Source organism: Giraffa tippelskirchi, chromosome 8, assembly GCF_054371585.1.
Source record: "Giraffa tippelskirchi isolate mGirTip1 chromosome 8, T2T-mGirTip1v1.2.pri, whole genome shotgun sequence".
NCBI classification, from domain to species: Eukaryota; Metazoa; Chordata; class Mammalia; order Artiodactyla; family Giraffidae; genus Giraffa; species Giraffa tippelskirchi.
In genome coordinates, this window is record NC_137282.1 from 157,851,897 (window position 1) to 157,872,712 (window position 20,816).

At 41.5% G+C, this 20,816-nt stretch overlaps 1 protein-coding gene across 1 annotated transcript; it reads right to left on the reverse strand.

Annotated features, from left to right (window-relative positions):
• Window positions 1-319: 319 nt before the first annotated feature.
• On the reverse strand, window positions 320-20,798 carry SMIM13 (small integral membrane protein 13). The gene is made up of 2 exons (XM_081523826.1): window positions 20,597-20,798; window positions 320-4,506 (listed from the first exon to the last, which is right to left on the reverse strand). The coding sequence occupies exons 1-2, from the start codon at window positions 20,670-20,672 to the stop codon at window positions 4,319-4,321; spliced, it is 264 nt and encodes an 87-aa protein (XP_081379952.1). The 5' UTR covers window positions 20,673-20,798; the 3' UTR covers window positions 320-4,318.
• Window positions 20,799-20,816: the final 18 nt, after the last annotated feature.

Below are 20,816 nucleotides of genomic sequence, written 5' to 3' on the forward strand. Positions count from 1 at the left end.
TGTTAATGTTAATGGGAGACATGACCTATGGTGAACAGATCTTCCAAACAATCTTGAGGATTCGGGATAAAGCTTGGGAAGAAAAAGAAGGCTAAACGTTAAATGTAAACTAGTTCTAACACTTTATGTCCTTAGGCTCCAAGTCCATTTCTTTCATCCACTAGGAATATTACTGCTAACTTGTCCTAATTCTTGTAGATATTTAGTTTGACAAATGAGGTGAAGGGTGAGCCCACTGGTAAAAATGGCTGGTTTCCAACCCCTCGCGTCCAAGCTATCCTTCATACTTCTTATACTTCATCAGTGAAACAAACACAACTTTTGTTTTCACTTTAATTTATTCTTTGTAAAGTGACATCATACAGACAAACCACAGAAGCTTTAGACATAGTGTTGACCAGTTTTAAAACTGTAACAGCGAGTAACTGTTTTACAGCAAATAACATTTACCTGGACTCCTCATCTCTCATTTTACATCTCGTTACACAAAGGCATTATGAACACACACAGTTCTAATTCCTTATAAACCTATTTGTCAAGCAGCAAGATGACATCATAGCATAGCACAGAACGTTTCCTTCAAGAAACCAGAGCAGCGGTATTTGGTGAATGGTTATGCATAGAACTTAAGAAAAATGTTAATTTTTATTAATATAAGATAAAATGTTACTCTTTATGCTTTAAGTTAAAAACTATAGAATACTTTAAAAGTAGACAAGGTGCTTTCATTTTAGACTCCATATCAAAATACTACTCCATTAATTGCTTAAGAATCCATAACCTTTGAGTACTGCTCATTGGCTTTTTAAAGTCAACCTGAAATATAAAAGCACTTCAAGTTTACCAGTCAAAAGCTAATGTTACATTAAAACATAGCTTTTAAGAAAAACTGAATTTAAAAATACTGCAGCATGGAGCTCTAAAAAGTAAAAATGCACTACTTTCAAACCTTTCAACACATTTTGGTTTAAAATGCCCTATTTTGTGAAACCATTACTTACTAGATTCCCAACTTTCAGTTAAAATGACAGGTTGAAGCTGTTTTTAAATCTGATAACATCTCAAGAAATGGGTCAGCATGTAAATTGCCTATCCACCACAAAATGATGCTCCCACCATGAAAACATCACTACAGAAACCCACTGGATGAATGTAAATCTTTAAAACTTTATTTAACAGTGTCACACAAATATTTAGTGTCTTCTGGCCTTGAAATCAGAGCAATGCTACCAATAAATCTGATATACACAATTTTCACAGAAGATTCAGAAGCAAAAGAAGAAAAACGATTTGTAAGTGGTTGGTTGGACAGAAATGAAAAGCACCCACCAGAGTCCTCTCGTTTTAGAATTAATCCTCCAACGCGGGCGTCCGTGGTCATCAGCACTGTTTGAGAGCGTTCAGACAAGACTAATACTTGGGGGTTTTTTATGCTCAGAACCCTCCAAGCTTCAAAATCAACCACAGGCTACTAAGAAACTGAAAATGCACTTATGAGCTCTGTAAGTTCAGCTACAAAAGCACTAAAACAGGAAAAAAAAAACCAAAAACACTGCATCACAAGTAACTCTGTGTTAACTATTTCTCTTGCCTCTCTCAGTGGCCTTAGAAATATGTACTATGGTGAGTCTATTAGGAAAAGAGGTGCTCAGGGGGAAAAAATGTTTCAAACAAAGGAATCAGTCTGTAGAATTTTCATACTGGCAGCAGCGACTTCTTTTTACTTTCCTAAGAGTTAAAACATGGCAGACTGTGAGCTATTAATATGCTTTGGGCATATTTCCCAAGCAAGCTAAGCAGAATATTTCTTAAAATTCTATTTTTAAAGACATCCATAAAAGCATAAATATTAATAAATAATACCAACATGTACATCTTTTCATGGATTAATTTGTGGATGACCCTTGCATATTTTAGGGGTTATGTCGGCCATCATTCTTAATACTGACACAATAGGAAACTTTCCAGCTACTAAAAAAGTTTGTCAGCAACTATTATCTAACCTAACACATCCACTACAAAGCAGAATCCATAGCTCCAAATATCAGCCTGCGAAAGAGCAAATTCAAATATCCTCCCAGCACCAAGAAGCATGAGGTTTTTCCCTACCTGATGAGCACTTGAATGTGATATTTAGCTAGTACGAAGCATTAAAATGAATGCTTGATGAACACAGTCACATAAAGACAGAAAACTGTATCCAGTAAGGAAATAAAGACAGTGCCCCACTCTCAGCTGCTGGGGACCGCTCCCCTTAGCAAATATTAAAAAGTAAAGTTAAACTCTGTAAATTCCCTTTTAGAACATGCAAAGGGCCACAATGACAGCACAGGTGTTCATCAACTCAGGGCAAAGCAGGTGAACTGTTAATAAAACTATCAGCATGGAGTATGAGGTATCAAACAAAAATTACACAGTCATAAAACAGAGGTGATACTCTGTAATGACTAGTTCTTGAGAAACAAATGTTTAAAACATAGAAAGAACTTAAGATTAATAAAATAAATTGGCTTTGCAATTTGTTCTCATACAAAGCTGCTGCTGCTGCTGCGTCGCTTCAAAGCAGGCAACACTAAATGGGAAAGTTCTTTAATGCATATCTCTCTTCCCCAGGAAACAATCAGTCCAAAGTTCGGTGAAGACAAACAAGGGAACATGGCAAGAATCATTTTACAGTAAAGCAGGCATTTTCACCCACTCTCTAGTTTTTTCCTCAATACCCAGTGCCTCTGAGGCCTTGTCACTAAATTGCTGTCTGTGAAGAAGTATTTTCTCCACGGCACACGCCTTGAGCATGAAGTCCTCCCCTGCACAAGGAGTAACGAGGCCTACCTTTCCCGAAGGAAGAGGACAGAGCCCAGATTCCCACATTTCTACTCTAGAATCATGAACAGGGGCCCCAAAATGTGTCTCAGAGGATAACGGTTTTAACAGTATAGTAAGAGTCAGAATTAAGCTCCCCAATAAATAGTTGCTATCCTAGGAATAAAAATAAATTTACAGACTTTTTTCCTAACCTAAGACACCATCAACGGTAAGATGCACCATATACATCACTAAGAAAAGACACAGGCGATTCAACTATGACAAGATGCCTTTGTATTCTGCAGAGTGTCTAGTTTTCTGATTTACTCGAACAGAGCTTTTAAACAGGTATTTATCACCTCAACCTTGTGCACACGTCAAGGAAGTGCATGATGAAATAAGCTGGTTAACTTATGACTATAACGTCGTAGTCTGAGTCTAACTCTTCGGAATCATTCAGACGGGCGTCTGCGTTCCTCCAGACCACAGCCCCCTCGGCATGGTCGAGAGCGCCAGGAATGGAGCTCCGCTTTAAATGGCACTCCGGCACCGCCCGTGGGTTAACGTCAGCGGAAAGCTTTGGACGCAATGAGGTTTGACACCTCAAGGACAGTCCTGCTCGACGCATGAATCGATCACACCAGCCTCTGGTGGCTTTGAACTTCGCTTCGTCTATTCCGAGGGCTTTGGCAATTTCTCCGGCCTTCAGCTGCATTGCTTGGCGTGTGACGGGCAGTCCTTTTGCACGCGTCTCGCTGACAAAATGTAGCACACCCTCGTCTACCTGCGGGTATCTTCCTTTCTTAGGTCCCGTAAAGCACTTTGTGGTGGCTTTACAAGAAAATATGGAGCTTCGGTCGCTCCTCCAGCGACGGACGTTTGCCTCGCTGATGTGGAACGCACGGCCCGCGGCTCTGTTCCCGCGCTTTTCTGCATACTCGATGACTTTTCGTTTCAAGGCTGAATCATAGTGTAATCTTTTTGAAGACATTTTTAAAAGCCAATTAAACCTGACACATTTGTTACCAACAATCAGTAATGATGCTATGACAAGCCTGAGGTCCATACGTGCCCAGGCAAGGGTCATTACATCATGACTGTTGCCTGGTTGACTGTAACCGCGAGATATATCCCAATTTCAGACAAGGCATGATGAGGGGGAAGGGGGAGGAGAAACACGGCACAGAACTAACATTAATAAAATACGGTTTTTCAAGCCTGTACTATTTATCAGATTAACACCAGTGCAAGAAAAGAAGCCCAAGGGTCAAAGAAAAAGTATATATGTTGAAGCATATAAGCAAAAATTATCTTAACGATGAAATCTGCAATGGTGCGATTTGGTTGAAATTCCCTTTATTTGCATATGGCTTACATGTAGATCTTTTTTTGAACTGGACTTAGAATCCAAGAATGAATCTTCTTCACTCTTTTAGCAAACTGCAAAGCCCAGGCATTACAGAGAGAGACTCCCAGGACCCTTGGTCATTCGCTATCACAGGACCGGGCTGGCTCAGTGGCCTTCATCAGCAGGTGCCCTCCTCTGGCGAGCGGACCTGATCCTGTGTGGAGACGGTGAAGCGTCTTCTTCGGTCTCAGACCCTGAAGGCTCACGGTCTCCCTCCTGGGATCCGGTGTCTCCCACCAGTTCCCGAAGAAACTTGAATTTTGACAAAAAAAGATGCCAAACAAAATACCAACCTAAAGAGAGATAAAAAACATTCAGAAAAATTATTACGCCCAGCATTATCAATTGAGAACATCTCAGTTAACTCTGTCAGGGGTACACTACAAAGCAGGATGCGTAATTTAAACGTGTAAGTGATTACAACTGATGTAACAAACGGTTATCAAGCATTTGCTACAGACAAGGCATAAAGACAAACTCTGGGATTATACGGGATGCCCATGACCAAGAGCACAAATTTTTGCACTAACATGTTTTTACGTCTCCTGGGTATAACAACTGACCCCCGAACAAGGCCATGGTTAGACCCTCCTCACCTTTGAAAATCCATCTGTAACTTTACAGTATGCCCACCATATCCATGGTTCCACAACCAAGGATTCAACCTCAGATCATGTACTTAACTGCAGTATGTATTTAATGCAGGAAATTCACATGTAAGTGGACCTGCACAGTTCACACCCGTGTTGCTCAAGGCTTCACTGTACACCAAGGGGTAGAGCTGCTGGGTCACACGGTAACCTTCACGTAACCATCTGTGAAATTGCTCAAGTCCTGTCCAAAGCAGCTGTGCCATTTTACATTCCCATCAGAAATGTAAGAGGCTCTCAATTTCTCCACATCCACACCAAGACTTTCAATTTTCCACCTTTTTTATTATAGTCATCCTAGCGGGTATGAAGTGGTATATCATAGTGGCTTTTATGATCATATTTCCCTAATGACTAAATTTGCTGAACATCTTTTTCTTGTGTTTACCGGCCATTTGTAAATCTTCTTTGGAGGAATGTCTATTAAACTTCTCTGTCCACTTTTTTACCAGCTTTCTTTTTATTGAGTTGTAGGAATTCTAAATATATTCTTGATACCAGTTGTTTATCAGACATATGATCGGCAAACATTTTTTCCCCATTCTGTGGGCTGGTCTTTTCATTGTCCTGATCATGTTCTTTGAAGGATGGTAGTTTTTTAATTATGATGGAGCCCAAGTTAGTTTTTATTTGGTGAAATCCAATTTATTTTGTTTTTCTTTAGTTGCTTATGATTTGGGTACCATATCTAGGGAACCACTGACTAACTCAAGGTCATGAAGATTTATGCCTATGCATTCTTCTAAGAGTTTTAGTTTTAGCTCTTACACGTAGGTCTTTGATTGATTTTATTTAACTTTGGTGTAAAAGATCCAAATTAATCCTTTTGCACGTGGATACTAAATTGTTGCAGAACTATTTGTTGAAAAGACTGTTCTTCCCTCTATTAAACTGCTTTGGCAATTTTGTCAAAATTCCAATGATCATAAATGTTATAGTTTATTCCTGGGCTTCCCTTGTGGCTCTGCCAGTAAAAGTATCCACCTGCAATGCAGGAAACCTGGGTTCGATCTCTGGGTTGGGAAGATCTCCTGGAGAAGGGAAAGGCTACCCACTCCAGTATTCTGGCCTAGAGAATTTCATGGACTGTATAGACCATGGGGTCGCAAAGATCTATTCCACTGATCTATCTTTATGCCATACAAACATCATGTTGATTATAGTAGCTTTGTGTTTAGTTTTAAAATCAAGAGTATAAGTTCACAAACTTTGTTCAAGACTATTTTGGCTATTCTAAGTCTTTTGCATTTCCATGTACCATTTTCTTGTCAATTTTTGGAAAAAAAAAATTGCAAGAATTTTGACAGGGATTGTATTGAATCTGTACATCAATGGGGGAACCTATGCTTTTTTATGATACTTCTCTGTCCATATCAAAATTTTTCCACAGTGCACACAGAAAAATGTTTTGACAATCAGAAAAATCAGGAGAAAAATAAGTCAGAAACCAACAAATAAATCATGAATACTCTGTAGACTTCTTGTTTTAAATACCCCAATACCATTAATTGGCCTAAATAAGCCCAGGTGATTTCAAGATACTAAGGAAAACCTCTCTTAGGTTAATTTTGAGAACTCACCCTAAAAGTTAAGTGCTAAATAGATATTACGGAGGTGAATTTACCATCAGGAAAATTACAAGCAAGCTCAATCAAAGATGATGATAGTCTTGACCTCATAAAGATCAAAGATTCTAACAGTGGCTATTAGGTATAAAATGAGCAGAAATTTAGAATGTAAAGGGGAGTAACTGGAACTCTTCTGACTGAAGAGAAGGGCTGTCACCAGTGGGGCTCCCACCATAAAATACTCTTGCCCTTGGGATGGTTCAGAGAAAGTCAAGTCCCCCAGCACAGGAATCTACAAGAAAGGAACTGAAGACCATTTCAGCAGTCAGTCTGGGGAGATACAAATAAGAGTATTCCATGAGATCATAAACTCTGTCTTTCTCAATTTTAATAAAACACATCCAAAACAATAGACTTAAAAAAAAAAAAAATCACTGCCAGTAACAAACAATGTAAGGGATTCAATCTGAAGTCAAAATTCAGAATGTGGTAGACAATCAGAGAGACTCCAGGGGCTGGAGTAGCAAGTTACAGCCGCAGCCTCCACACAACACTTCCCTCCCCACCACACCAGGTAAAGCACGTCACACCTCTTTAATTATTACCCTCACCTGCAGTTAAGCAAACCTGAAAAGCAGCTCCTTTTTCCCTATTCTACCTGCGTGTAAGGTGAGTGAGGGTTTCACGTGGAGGAGCATGTGGGTAGGGCTTCCCACGAAAAATCTTGAGGCTGAGGATTCTCCCTAATACAGATATGGAGCTCATCTGCTGGGCAGCCAAAGAAACATCCAGTGTGCTGCCTTTCTCAATGGCTACTGTAATGACAGGGCGAGAAAGCAAAGTTAAAAAGGGAATTGTAGTGGTGAACCCGGACAACCAAGAACTGCAGGGGTGTTCGCTAGATTCGGGGAAGTTCACAAGTTATTCTCCAAGTAAAGACTGAGTTCTCACACAGCTGTAATTCTGGGGAGACCAGGGGGAGGGTGGCGTGTGGAAGGTGGTGGCTGCAGGGGAGTGGGGTTCCATCTCCCGGCACTTAGAGCCCAGAAGAGCTGGTGCTTAGGCAACAGACTGTTCATCAGTGTTAACTGTCTGAACAGAGGATGACACTTAAAATGCCAGGCAGTTTGAATGGAAACACAACCACACAACATTTATTCTGGAAAAAGAATGACTATTAAAACTCCCAACAGGTATATTGGAAAAGTGTGACTTAGTAAAGAAGAAATTAAGAGAGGTACTACAGTGCCAGTGAAACTGCTAATAGTCACTGGCTATGTTCATTAGACCTGGAAATAAAAACAGCTTTTTCTTTGGGCTTCCCTGGTGGCTCAGCAGTACAGAATTCACCTGCCAATGTAGGAGACACAATTTCGATCCCTGGGCCAGAAAGATCCCGTGGAGAAGGAAATGGCAACCAATTCCAGTACTCTTGCTGGGAAAATTCCATGGACAGAGGAGTCCGGCAGGCTACAGTCCATGGGGTTGCAAAGAATCGGACACGACTTGGCGACTAAACCACAACAAACTTCTTAACTTCGGGACAGGTACTGTGAGGAAATGTTCTGCACGGATCATTTATGGCCAAATTGTTGTTCACTATACACTGTCTTTCTACAAACTTCTGGCACATCACATTCCCTGCAGGTGAGGTAGGATCTGTTGAGGCTGGAAGTCCTATTCTCCCTTTCAGGGAGAAGAACACGTCTAAGTGGAAAGCAATTTTGAAAGCATTTATTTGTTGTCCAATGGAATGACCCCAGTTAAAGACATGTGATGACCACACTGTGCGTCACTCAAACTGGCTACTCAGCATGCTCTGCTCGGGAGTCTTGAGAAGCTACTGACTCCCAACGACTCACCCCAGACACTGCAAATCCGTCTCCAGGACTGTGCTTGCTCATCCTTTCTAAGTTCCCTAGATGATTCTGATGCACAGGTAGGTGTGGAAAAGAGAAGTCACGTGAAGAAGAAATATGAGTGCTACAGCAGATCAATTACAAGTGGCCAAGGAAAAGGAGAAAAGGGTAAGCAATGGAGGAGCAGGACAGAGGTGGAATATTCATAACACGCGTGTATTCATAGTTCCTCTGCTGCTGCTGTTTAGTCGCTACGTCTCTGCGACCCCATAGACTGTAGCTCACCAGCCTCCTCTGTACACGAGATTTTTTAGGCAAGAATACTTAATGACTACAGGGCCTCTTGTAGAAGTGTAGCTCGTTCAGTTCTTCCCACCCAAACCTGATGTGCAGACACCAAAAACTCCTTACCTATTTTTATTCTATATACCATGGGTCTCCTATCTTGTCTTGGGATTTTAAGAGAAAAATGGATGGAGGGAGGGAGGAAAAACAGAAAGAGGGGCAGGGAGAAGGACTGTCCAAAATTATATGCACTTACAGTCAAAAATGTACACTAATTGTTACACAAGTACCGTAGTTTTTCACAGTTTAAAAGGCAAGTCTGTGTGTCAGATAAACTTGCTGGCAACAGAGGTTGTGTATCCTGGGATAAGCAAAGAAGTACTCAACTTCTGTGTGCCAGTACCCAAGCATTAGTTCAGAGGATGCATTTCATGAAAACGCACTGTATATTGTCTTTCTATGCAAGATAAACGGCTTTCCTGGTGGCTCAAACAGTAGAGAACCCACCTGCCAATGCAGGAGACCCAGGTTACATCCTTGGGTTGGAATGATTCCCTGGAGAAGGGAATGGCTACCCACTTCAGTATTCCTGCCTGGAGAATTCCGTGGACAGAGAGCCTGGCGGGCTACATCCATGGGGTCGAAAAGAGTTGGACATAACTGAGCAACTAACACAACAACAATGCAAGATACATGTGCTGGCAGCAGAAGGGTAGCCATGGCAGATGAACCCGAATAATGAACCATCACCTGAAGAGGGCAGGATCAGCAAATCAGAGGAATGACCATCAACACGCCACAAACCCAGAGGGCAGTTGTAATCACAGAGTTCTCAGTTCACCAAGTGCTTTTACATTCAACATTTCATTTAATACTCTCATTAGCCCTCTGAACTAGTGAGACTAGGAATCATTATCCCCCTTTTTCTAGATAAGAAAACAAAGGCTCAAAGTAACTCATCACCATGGAAGAGGGCAGGATCAGCAAATCAGAGGAATGAGTTCACCAGTTCAGTTCAGTGGCTCAGTCACGTCCGACTCTTTGCGACCCCATGGACCGTAGCAGGCCAGGCCACCCTATCCATCACCAACTCACAGTGTTTACTCAAATTCATGTCCCACTGAGTCGATGATGCCATCCAACCATCTCATCCTCTGTGGTCCCCTTCTCCTCCCGCCTTCAATCTTTCCCAGCATCAGGGGCTTTTCAGATGAGTCAGTTCTTCGCATCAGGTGGCCAAAGTATTGGAGTTTCAACTTCAGCATCAGTCCTTCCAATGAATATTCAGGATTGATTTCCTTTAGGATGGACTGGTTAGAGGAGAAGGCAATGGCACCCCATTCCAGTACTCTTGCCTGGAAAATCCCATGGACGGAGGAGCCTGGTAGGCTGTAGTCCATGGGGTCGCTAAGAGTCAGACATGACTGAGCGTCTTCACTTTCACTTTTCCTGTTCATGCACTGGAGAAGGAAATGGCAACCCACTCCAGTATTCTTGCCTGGAGAATCCCAGGGATGGCGGAGCCTGGTGGGCTGCCGTCTATGGGGTCGCACAGAGTTGGACACGACTGAAGTGACTTAGCAGCAGTAGCAGCAGGTTAGATCTCCTTGCAGTTCAAAAGCATCAATTTTTCGGCGCTCAGCTATCTTTATAGTCCAACTCTCACATCCATACATGACTACTGGAAAAACCATAGCCTTGAGTAGATGGACCTTGGTTGGCAAAGTAATGTCTCTGCTTTTTAATATGCTGTCTAAGTTGGTCCCAAGGAGTAAGCGCCTTTTAATTCCATGGCTGCAGTCACCATCTGCAGTGATTTTGGAGACCCCAGAAAAAGTCTGTCACTGTTTCCACTGCTTCCCCATCTACTTGCTATGAAGTGATGGGACCGGATGTCATGATCTTAGTTTTCTGAATGTTGAGTTTTAACCCTACTTTTTCACTCTCCTCTTTCACTTTCATCAAGAGGCTCTTCAGTTCTTCACTTTCTGCCGTAAGGGTGGTGTCATCTGCATATCTGAGGTTATTGATATTTCTCCCAGCAATCTTGATTTCAGGTTGTGCTTCATCCAGCCCGCATTTCCCATCATGTACTCTGCATATAAGTTAAATAAGCAGGGTGACAATATACAGCCTTGACGTACTCCTTTCCCTATTTGGAACCAGTCTGTTGTTCCATGTCCCGTTCTCACTGTTGCTTCCTGACCTGCATACAGATTTCTCAAGAGGCAGGTCAGGTAGTCTGGTATTCCCATCTCTAAGAATTTTCCACAGTTTGTTGTGGTCCACACAGTCAAAGACTTTGGCATAGTCAATAAAGCAGAAGTAGATATTTTTCTGGAACTCTCTTTCTTTTTCGATGATCCAACAGATGTTGGCAATTTGATCTCTGGTTCGTCTGCCTTTTCTAAATCCAGCTTGAACATCTGGAAGTTCACGGTTCATGTACTATTGAAGCCTGGCTTGGAGAATTTTGAGCATTACTTTACTAGCATGTGAGATGAGCGTGATTGTTTGGTAGTTTGAGCATTCTTTGGCATTGCCTTTCTTAGGGATTGGAATGAAAACTGACCTTTTCCAGTCCTGTGGCCACTGCTGAGTTTTCCAGATTTGCTGGCATATTGAGGGCAGCACTTTCACAGCATCAGCTTTTAGGGTTTGAAATAGCTCAACTGGAATCCCATCACCTCCACTAGCTTTGTTCACAGTGATGCTTCCTAAGGCCCACTTGACTTCACATTCCAGGATGTCTGGCTCTAGGCGAGTAATCACACCATCATGGTTATCTGGGTCCTGAGGATCTTTTCTGTATAGTTCTTCTGTGTATTCTTGCCACCTCTTCTTAATATCTTCTGCTTCTGTTAGGTCCATACCATTTCTGTCCTTTATTTAAGTGCTCATCTTTGCATGAAATGTTCCCTTGGTATCTCTAATTTTCTTGAAGAGATCTCTAGTCTTTCCTCTTCTATTGTTTTCCTCTATTTCTTTGCACTGATCACTGAGGAAGGCTTTCTTATCTCTCCTTGCTGTTCTTTGGAACTCTGCATTCAAATGGGTATATCTTTCCTTCTCTCCTTTGCTTTCGCTTCTCTTCTTTTCACAACTATTTGTAAGGCCTCCTCAGACAGCCATTTTGCTTTTTTGCATTTCTTTTTCTTAGGGACGGTCTTGATCCCTGTCTCCTGTACAATGTGACGAACCTCCGTCCATAGTTCTTCAGGCATTCTGTCTATCAGATCTAATCCCTTGAAACTATTTCTCACTTCCACTGTAAAATTGTAAGAGATTTGATTTAGGTCATACTTGAATGGTCTAGTGGTTTTCCCTACTTTCTTTAAGTCTGAATTTGGCAATAAGGAGTTCATGATCTGAGCCACAGTCAGCTCCCGTCTTGTTTTTGCTGACTGTATAGAGCTTCTCCATCTTTGGCTGCAAAGAATATAATCAATCTGATTTTGGTGTTGACCATCTGGTGATGTCAATGTGTAGAGTCTTCTCTTGTTGTTGGAAGAGGGTATTTGCTATGACCAGTGCGTTCTCTTGGCAAAACTCTATTAGCCTTTGCCCTGCTTCATTCTGTACTCCAAGGCCAAATTTGCCTGTTACTCCAAGTGTTTCTTGACTTTCTACTTTTGCATTCCAGTCCCCTATGATGAAAAGGCCATCTTTTTTGGGTGTTAGTTCTAGAAGGTCTTGTAGGTCTTCATAGAACCGTTCAACTTCAGCTTCTTCAGCATTACTGGTCAGGGCATAGACTTGGATTACCGTGATATTGAATGGTTTGCCTTGGAAACGAACGGAGTTCATTCTGTTGTTTTCGAGATTGCATCCAAGTTCTGCAGTTTGGACTCTTGTTGACTATGATGGCTACTCCATTTCTTCTAAAGGATTCTTGCCCACAGTAGTGGATATAATGGTCATCTGAGTTAAATTCACCTATTTCCATCCATTTTAGTTCACTGATTCCTAAAACGTCGCCATTCACTCTTGCCCTCTCCTGTTTGACCACTTTCAATTTGCCTTGATTCATGGACCTAACATTCCAGGTTCCTATGCAAAATTGCTCTTTACAGCATAGGACTTTGCTTCCATCACCAGTCACATCCACAACTGGCTGTTGTTTTTGCTTTGGTTCTGTCTCTTCATTCTTTCTGGAGTTATTTCTCCACTGATCTCCAGTGGGCATCTACTGGCACCTACTGACCTGGGGAGTTCATCTTTCAGTGTCCTAACTTTTTGCCTTTTCATACTGTTCATGGGGGTCTCAAGGCAAAAATACTGAAGTGGTTTGCCATTCCTTCTCCACTTCTCTTCCTCATTAAGTGCATCAAATTTCTCATATTTTCATAGTGAAAGTATGGCTAAAACACAAAACACTAATTAGGAAATGAGAACATGACTTTCTACCCAAGATCTTTCTAGTTCAAAAAGCCTAGGTGCAGTAGAAAAAAATTCCTATCTTTGTGGACTCATTCCTCCACAGTCTTAACTTAATCCCACCATCATGATGATATCTAAGTGACTGTGATAGCCAGTGGTAGCTGACTGGCTCAATACCAATCTCAATTGGTATAAAGCTCTTTTCCACATTCCATCCTATAACCTTTTTTCCCTTTCACACAGAAGGCAGGTAAGGCTCACTTCTAAGGTAGTATGTCCAAGGCCAAGACATAGGCAAAATGAAAACAGAACCTTGCTCTTCCAACTCTTCCCACAAAGCTCCCTCTACTGAATGTCTCTTTTGTAAAGACACACAGGGGACCGTCACTGATCCAACACAACGTCAAACCGAAATACCTCCACACCTCAATCCCTGTTATCCAGGAAATGGAAGACAGTTTTAAAATTCCCTTCAAAACCTCTTTTTTTTTTTGAATTTTCCTCTCCTTTCAGCAATCACAACACTCCCATGGATCTAAATATGACCTCTATTACATATGACTACATTTTTTCATCCCTACTTTCTCCCTTTCTTAAACCTCAGGAAGGAATCTCTACCTCGTTGGCTGGAAGACACCTTTAAAAACTATGTCTGTCCCACAGTTCCTTCTTCTGATGCTCATATTTCCATAAGGGGTACTGTATCCCCCCTACCCCTCAGATGGAAAACAGGGTATTCCAGCACGATGGCCCTCCCCTACTGTGGCTTCTACCCTAATAAACCCTCTCCCGTCTGCTTCCTTCATTACATCCCCAGCGCCATCTTCCATCCTTACTGTCAACTGGATTACCACTGCAATTTCTTATAACTCAGAGGCATGCTGCAGCCACACTGCTTGGCCATGAATCCTAACTCACCAACTCACTTGAAATGTGGGCAAGTTAACCTCTATATTAGTTTCGTCTATAAAATGCAGACAACACTACACACTTTCAAAGAGACAACACAGTAATAAAAAGAATGAATATGTGTCACATGCTAAAGAGAATGCCTGTATATCATAAATTACTCATCAAAGGTTAGCCACTGTTACCATGTCTTAGGCTCCAGCCTCTTCCCCACCCAGGGCAAACTCTGCAGACAAGGGGTCATTACTACTGTCACTGAGGTTTTTAAGCAACCCTGACCCAGGGATCGAACCTGGGTCTTCTGCACTGCAGGCAGATTCTTTACCATCTAAGCCACCGGGGAAGCCCTTTTAAGCAACGTGAACACATAATTTTTACATCTTTCTACTATACTATCTCTTCAGTATTGCCCTCTCTTGGGTGATTGCTTTATGATTTCACATGCACTTCCATCGTCATTGTATTAATAACAGTCCTCCTCCCAAGACATGAGTTCCTTAAGGAAGGAAAATGTATGGCTTATCTACTTTTTCTTTTGTTTCTCCTGTGTCTTAGAACACAGAGTAGAAACCCCACACAAACTATTCAACTTCCATCCTCCAACCCCCACCTTCAAAACGCACCAAAAGTACCATAAACTTAAGGGTTTAATGACTTTCACCAATTGACCCATCTCAGAGCTCTTAAGATTCCTACTATGTAACAGAATAGCTGATAAACAGAACTGCTGAACAATGCTATCAACCACAGTGATAACACTGAATATCAAACAATGTTATCAACCAAGCTGACCTGACAGGTACAGAACATTCCACTCAATAACAGCAGAACAAACATTCTTTTCAGGCAAATGTGGAACATTCACCAAAAGAGACCATGAATTAGTCTCATTAAGAGTGAAACTGAAAGTCACTCAGTTGTGTCTTGACTCTTTGTGACCCCATGGACATATATATACATCCACGGGATTCTCCAGGCCAGAATACTGGAGTGGGTTGCCGTTCCCTTCTCCAGGGGATCTTCCCAATCCAGGGATCAAACCCAGGTCTCCCGCATTGCAGGCAGATTCTTTACCATCTGAGCCACCAGGGAAGCCCATTAAGCGTAAACCTTCTTAAATTCTATGACACAAGATACATTTTCTCACTATAACAAAATTTAACTAGAAAATGATAAAATGATATATGGGGCGGGGGGGAGAAATGTCCTAAGTAACTCACAATTCAAAGGACAAATCACAAGTGAAACTAAAAAATATTTTGAACCAAATAAAGTTTTTTTAAAAAAATCAAAATACTTGAAAATAAATTAACACCATTAAACACCTATTTTTTAAAAAATAAGAATAGTTTAAAACAATAATCTAAGCTTCTACCATAAGAAACTAGAAGTACAAATTAAAATCAAAATAAATAGAAGAAAATAAAGATAAAAGCATAAACCAATGAAATAAAATACGGACAAGAAATTAAAAAATCAGTAAAACAAAAAAAATCCAGATTCTTTGAGAAGATCAATAAAATTCATAAACCTCTGGCCAGACTGACCATACACAAGAGAAAGAAAACAAACAATACCAAGAATGAAAGAGAAGACATCATCACAGATCCTACAGATATTACATGATGAGAGAATATTAATTCAGATTAAGCAGACATAGTGCTTGAAAAACACAAAAGCTCACTCAAGAAAAAACAGGTTAACTGGAATAGCCCAACATTAGCCCAAATGAAAGACAGTGAGTTTGTAATTAAAAACTTCCCCCCAAAGGAAAGTCCTGGCCTAAATTAATTCTACCAGACATTTAAGAAAGTATACTGGGGATTATGCGTTATTAATTTTTGAATACTCATGACCTCCACCACAGCAGCTGAACATAAGAGTTCACTAAGTGTATTTTACTGAGTAATACAAAGGTTATCCAGTTTGACACAACCTGGGTTTGTATTACACTTAAGAGTATGTTTCTAATAGGAATTTAATAATTTATACAGAGCAATCTTTCTTCACTCCTATTTCAAACATACAAGGGCCCTCTACATGTCAGGCATTACTCTCTAAGATCCAGGAACAGAGAAGTGAACAAGCTGAAGAAGGTCCCTGTCTTCACCGAGCTTACACTCTAGCTGGAGGAAACAAACATAAAATACAGCCAGCCTCCGTACCACTGAGTGCCACATCCAAAGATTCAAACCCCCACAGACAAAAACGACACACACAGGCCGAACCTGAGGCAGACAGTGCAAAGGGAAATGGATAGATGACAAAGATAAAGGAAACGTATACAGTGGAGTATCACTCAGCCACAGGGGTTAAAAAATGAAATCTTGTCATTTGTAACAACCTGGATAGATCTAGAAGGTATTATGTTAGTGTCATAAGTCAGAGAAAGAAAAGCACTCTATGATTTCACTTACAGGTGGAATCTGAAAAACAAAACAAATGAACAACCATAACTAAACATAAACAGTCATAGATACAGAGAACAAACAGATGGTCGCCAAAGGAGGGGGGCGGGCAGGGAGAAATAGGTGAGAGAGATTAAGAAGTACAAATTTATAGTTGCAAAGTAAATGAGTCATGGGTATGAACTGTACAGCATGGGGAATAAAGTCATTAACTATGTAGTATCTTTGTACGGTGACAGATATAACTAGACTTTCATGGCGATCACTTTGAAATGTATACAAATATCAAATCCCAATATCCTGTAACAGGAATTAACAGTGTGCTAGGTCAATTAGTACTTAAAAAACAACAAATTCATAGAAAAAGAGATCAGATCTGTGGCTGATGAGGAGGAGAGGGATGGGATTGAATGAAGGTATAAATTTCTAGCTATAAGAAAAGTACTAGGGACATAATGTACAACAAGATAAATATAATTAACACTGAGGTATGTTACATATGAAAGCTAAGTGAGTAAATCTGAGAGTTCTCATCACTGGAAGAAATTTTTGTCTATTTCTTTACTTCCATATCTACAAGATGATGGATATTCACCAAACTTACTATGATAATCATTTCATGATGTGTGTAAATCAATTATGTTGCACTCCTTACATCTCTACAACTGTTGTTAAGTTGCTCAGGCGTGTCCAACTCTTTTGTGACCCCATGGACTGTAGCCCACCAGTCTCCTCTGTCCATGGGATTCTCCAGGCAAGAATATCTGAGTGGGTTGTCATTCCCTTCTCCAGGGGATCTTCCCAACCCAGGGTTCACACCTTCGTCTCCTACATTGCAGGCGGATTCTTTACTACTGAGCCACTTGGGAAGCTCCAAATTTATACAATGCTGTATGTCAATTATAGCTCAGTAACACTGGAAGAAAAAAAAAAAAAAAGAGAGAGAGAGAGACAAAACTGAAGTGACTTCCCAGAGGCAGTGAGTATTTGTAAGGAAAGGGCAAATCCAAGAATGACACCCAAGTCCCTGGCTGCTGCTAACATGTGAGCAGGGAGAAACAAATAGGTTGTAGAAATCAAAAGTTCTGTTTTAGATGTGTTCAGTTTGAGATGGTTATTAGATCTCCAAGTCACGGTACTGAGGCATGAGCCTAGGGTGCAGGAGAGTTGTGATAGCTGGAGATACCAATGTTAGTCATTAGTTACAGTTACTATTCAAATCCTTAAACTAGATAAGGGACAGAATGGAAGGAAGGTGAAAACAGAAACATATATATATATTTATTATAAATATAGAAGAAAATACATATTTATATTATATTAATGTAGAAAATAGCATGCATCTCATGGAGTAATGGCCAAGTACTAGTCTATAAAATTTTTATTTCAGAGATAAGAGCGATGATGAGTAGATAGATACATGTACTGATTGATACATGTAATTTACATACTTATGAATGTACTGGGAATAATGTAAAACATTTCCTATCATAGATTTAGTCAAAAAGAGTTAAATTCTAGGGGATGGGAAGACAGGAAAAGATAAAACAATTAACCACTATGGTAGGAAGAACACCATGAAGGTAGAGTGTACAGAAGCCACAAGAAATGCTTCTTGGGAAGAATGCTCACCTGTACAGAATAAGTCTGTGAGGTTAGAGAGAATTAGAACTCAAAAGTGACCATGGACTTGGTGATATAGAGGCCATTTGTTACTGACCTTGACAACGGCAGTTTCAATGAATAGTGGAAGTGGAAAATAATTTTAGAATGAATGAGAGACAAGAAAGTACAACCAACAGATAGGAGAAGGAAGACCTCCCTAAGGAACCTGAAATTTGAAAATTAGAATTCACTATGTGAAAGAACCGGTCAGAGTTCTTTCAGGCTATGCATTTCTTGGGGCAGACCCAGGTCATTGATTCTTAATCCCTAATGTGACTGTATTTGGAGGCAAGGCCTTTAAAGGTTTATTTAAAAGTTAAATAAACTGATAAGGGTGGGGCCCTAATCCAATATAACTGGTGCCCTTATTACATAAGATTAGGACACAGACACACACACACAGATGAAAGGTCATGTGAAGACACAGGGAGAAGATGGTCATCTGTAAGTCCAGGAGAGAGGCTCAGAGGAAATTAACCCTGCTGACACCATGAAATTAACCGCTTGAACTTCTAGCTTCCAGACTGTAAGAAAATAAATTTCTATGGTTTAATGTCTATATTGTTACAGCAGACTTAGTTTCTCTCTCAAATCTGGTGGGATCCATCCCTCCCCCTCCCTAAGCCCCAGGCTCCCCACTAGTCAAAACATGAAGGTACCCATCATTTACCCTTCTTACAGCTATTAGTCTCGACCACTCCAATCAAAATAGGGCATTCTTTTACTTATCACACCTCACCTCTCATTCCACATTGTTTTCTGAAGTCAAAGGCAGAGTACTTTTAGAAAAAGGAGTAGAATTTAAGTCAAATGGCTACTGGAGGCTGAGAGAGCAAGTCTGACATGTAGCAAATAGGAATTTTGAGGTCTCAAAGGCAAGTTTGGCAAATACTCTCAAGTGGTGAGAAAGGAGCAGCAGAGGATGAGATGGTTGGATGGCATCACAGACTCAATGGACATGAGTTTGAGCAGACTCCGGGAGACAGTGAAGGACAGACAGGTGTGCTGCAGTCCACTGGGTTCCAAAGAGTCGGACACAACTTAGCAACTGAACAACAAGGAAGTGGTGTATGGTTTACACGGTACAGTGCCATCTCCAGGTAGTTTGCATGTTCAAATCAGAAAGGAAAGCATGTTTACCTCCTTCCTCATAACCACACAAATCACAAAGATTTGGTTTTCCTTATTTCAAGGATCCTAAACATCTACAATTAGCCCCAAATCCTGACATCACAGGCAGGAAATTGAGAAAGGCCTTCCAATTGCTTTATCATCAGAAAAGCCTGTAAGTTAGAAGCTTTAGCTCTAGTGCCTTAGTAAAAGCAAGAAAACTAAAAATATACAAACAAGTATATACACACAAGTTTATCTATATATACACATGTATATGGTCATGTAAAAGAAAATTTAAAATATACATACAAGTATATAAACACAAATATACATATATGTACATGCCTAAATATCTCCAAACACAGCTGACACTGAGCACTTGGTGCATTAATCACGTGATGAATAAGCCCCATATTTTGAATACTAACCAATTATTGCATCAACCTGAATCCATACTTCAATATGATAATTATGAAAAAGCAAACTCACTGACATCTGGTTGTAAACACTTTCCCAAATGTTCACAATTGCTCAGCCCCTTTGCTAAGAGAGCTGTGGCTATCTGCTATTGTTGTTTGTTGTTCAGTCGCCCAGTCTTGTCCCACTCTTTGCAACCGCAAGGACTGCAGCACGCCAGGCCTCCCTGTCCCCCACCATCTCCCAGATTTTGCCCAAGTTCACGTTCATTGCATCGGAGATGCCATCCAACCACCAGTATTTTGGTCATCTGATGCGAACAGACGACTCATTGGAAAAGTCCCTGATGCTGGGAAAGGCTGAGGGCAGAAGGAGAAGAGGGTGTCAGAGGATGAGATGGCTGGGTAGCTATCAGTTACTGTGTATTAGAAAAAAAAAAAAAAAAAGATCTACAATTGCGCTAAAATTACCTTGGGAAAAAAGTTTCACGTCCTCTCATTCCATGGAGGGGAAGGAAAAAAAAAAAAAATCACAGCAAACAAAATAGCACCATTACTACAGAACTAAGAGTTACGTTACCTGACCCTGGAAGTTTAATATAGCTTGTGTTTTTTAAGTTCTGTCTCGTCTCGGCACTGATGTTTGGAATTCAGCTTACGCCTGAACTCCAAGCAAACAATCTCACGCGTGCTGCAAAGCCAACTCTTGATTCTGCCCCCGGTTCAAGGAAGGTAATGAAACCTCCCTCGCTTTATCATCGGGAGTCAGAACGTGTAAAAAGAAAGAGGAGGAACCGATCCCTGCACCTTCGCATACAGGCCAAGGTGACGACTTGGGCTGATCTGCGGCAAGGGCGGCGATCTAGGCGCTGCTGCGGCCAGGCTTAACCCCGGGTCCACACGCCCAGCGCTGGACCCGGCTCCCTCCTCCGGGGGACGCCAGCGGGCCCGTGGTGGGCAGGGGTACCCAGCTCCGTGCTCACTCCCGAGGAGCAAGTGGAGAACCGATGGTTTTTCGACACTTGCCCACCCAGACCGTCTTTTTTCTTTTTTTCTCTTTTAAAAACGAGAGACAGAACCAGCCACTCGGCAGGACAAGCCGAGCCGGCGGGTGTTAACTACCCACTCACCGCACACCATCAGCAGCAGCACGATCAGCAGCGTGGCCACGAACACCAGAAGGGTCAGCCCCACGTTGTGCCACATCTTGGGGGCAGCGGGGCGGCGGCGAGCGCGGGCGGGCAGGCGGGCGGGCGGCGCGGCCGGGGCTTCAGGGGCCGGGGCGGCATGAGCGGCGGACGCCCCCCGCCCCCACCCGCCGGCAGCGCCCCCGGGAGGCGGGACGGGGCG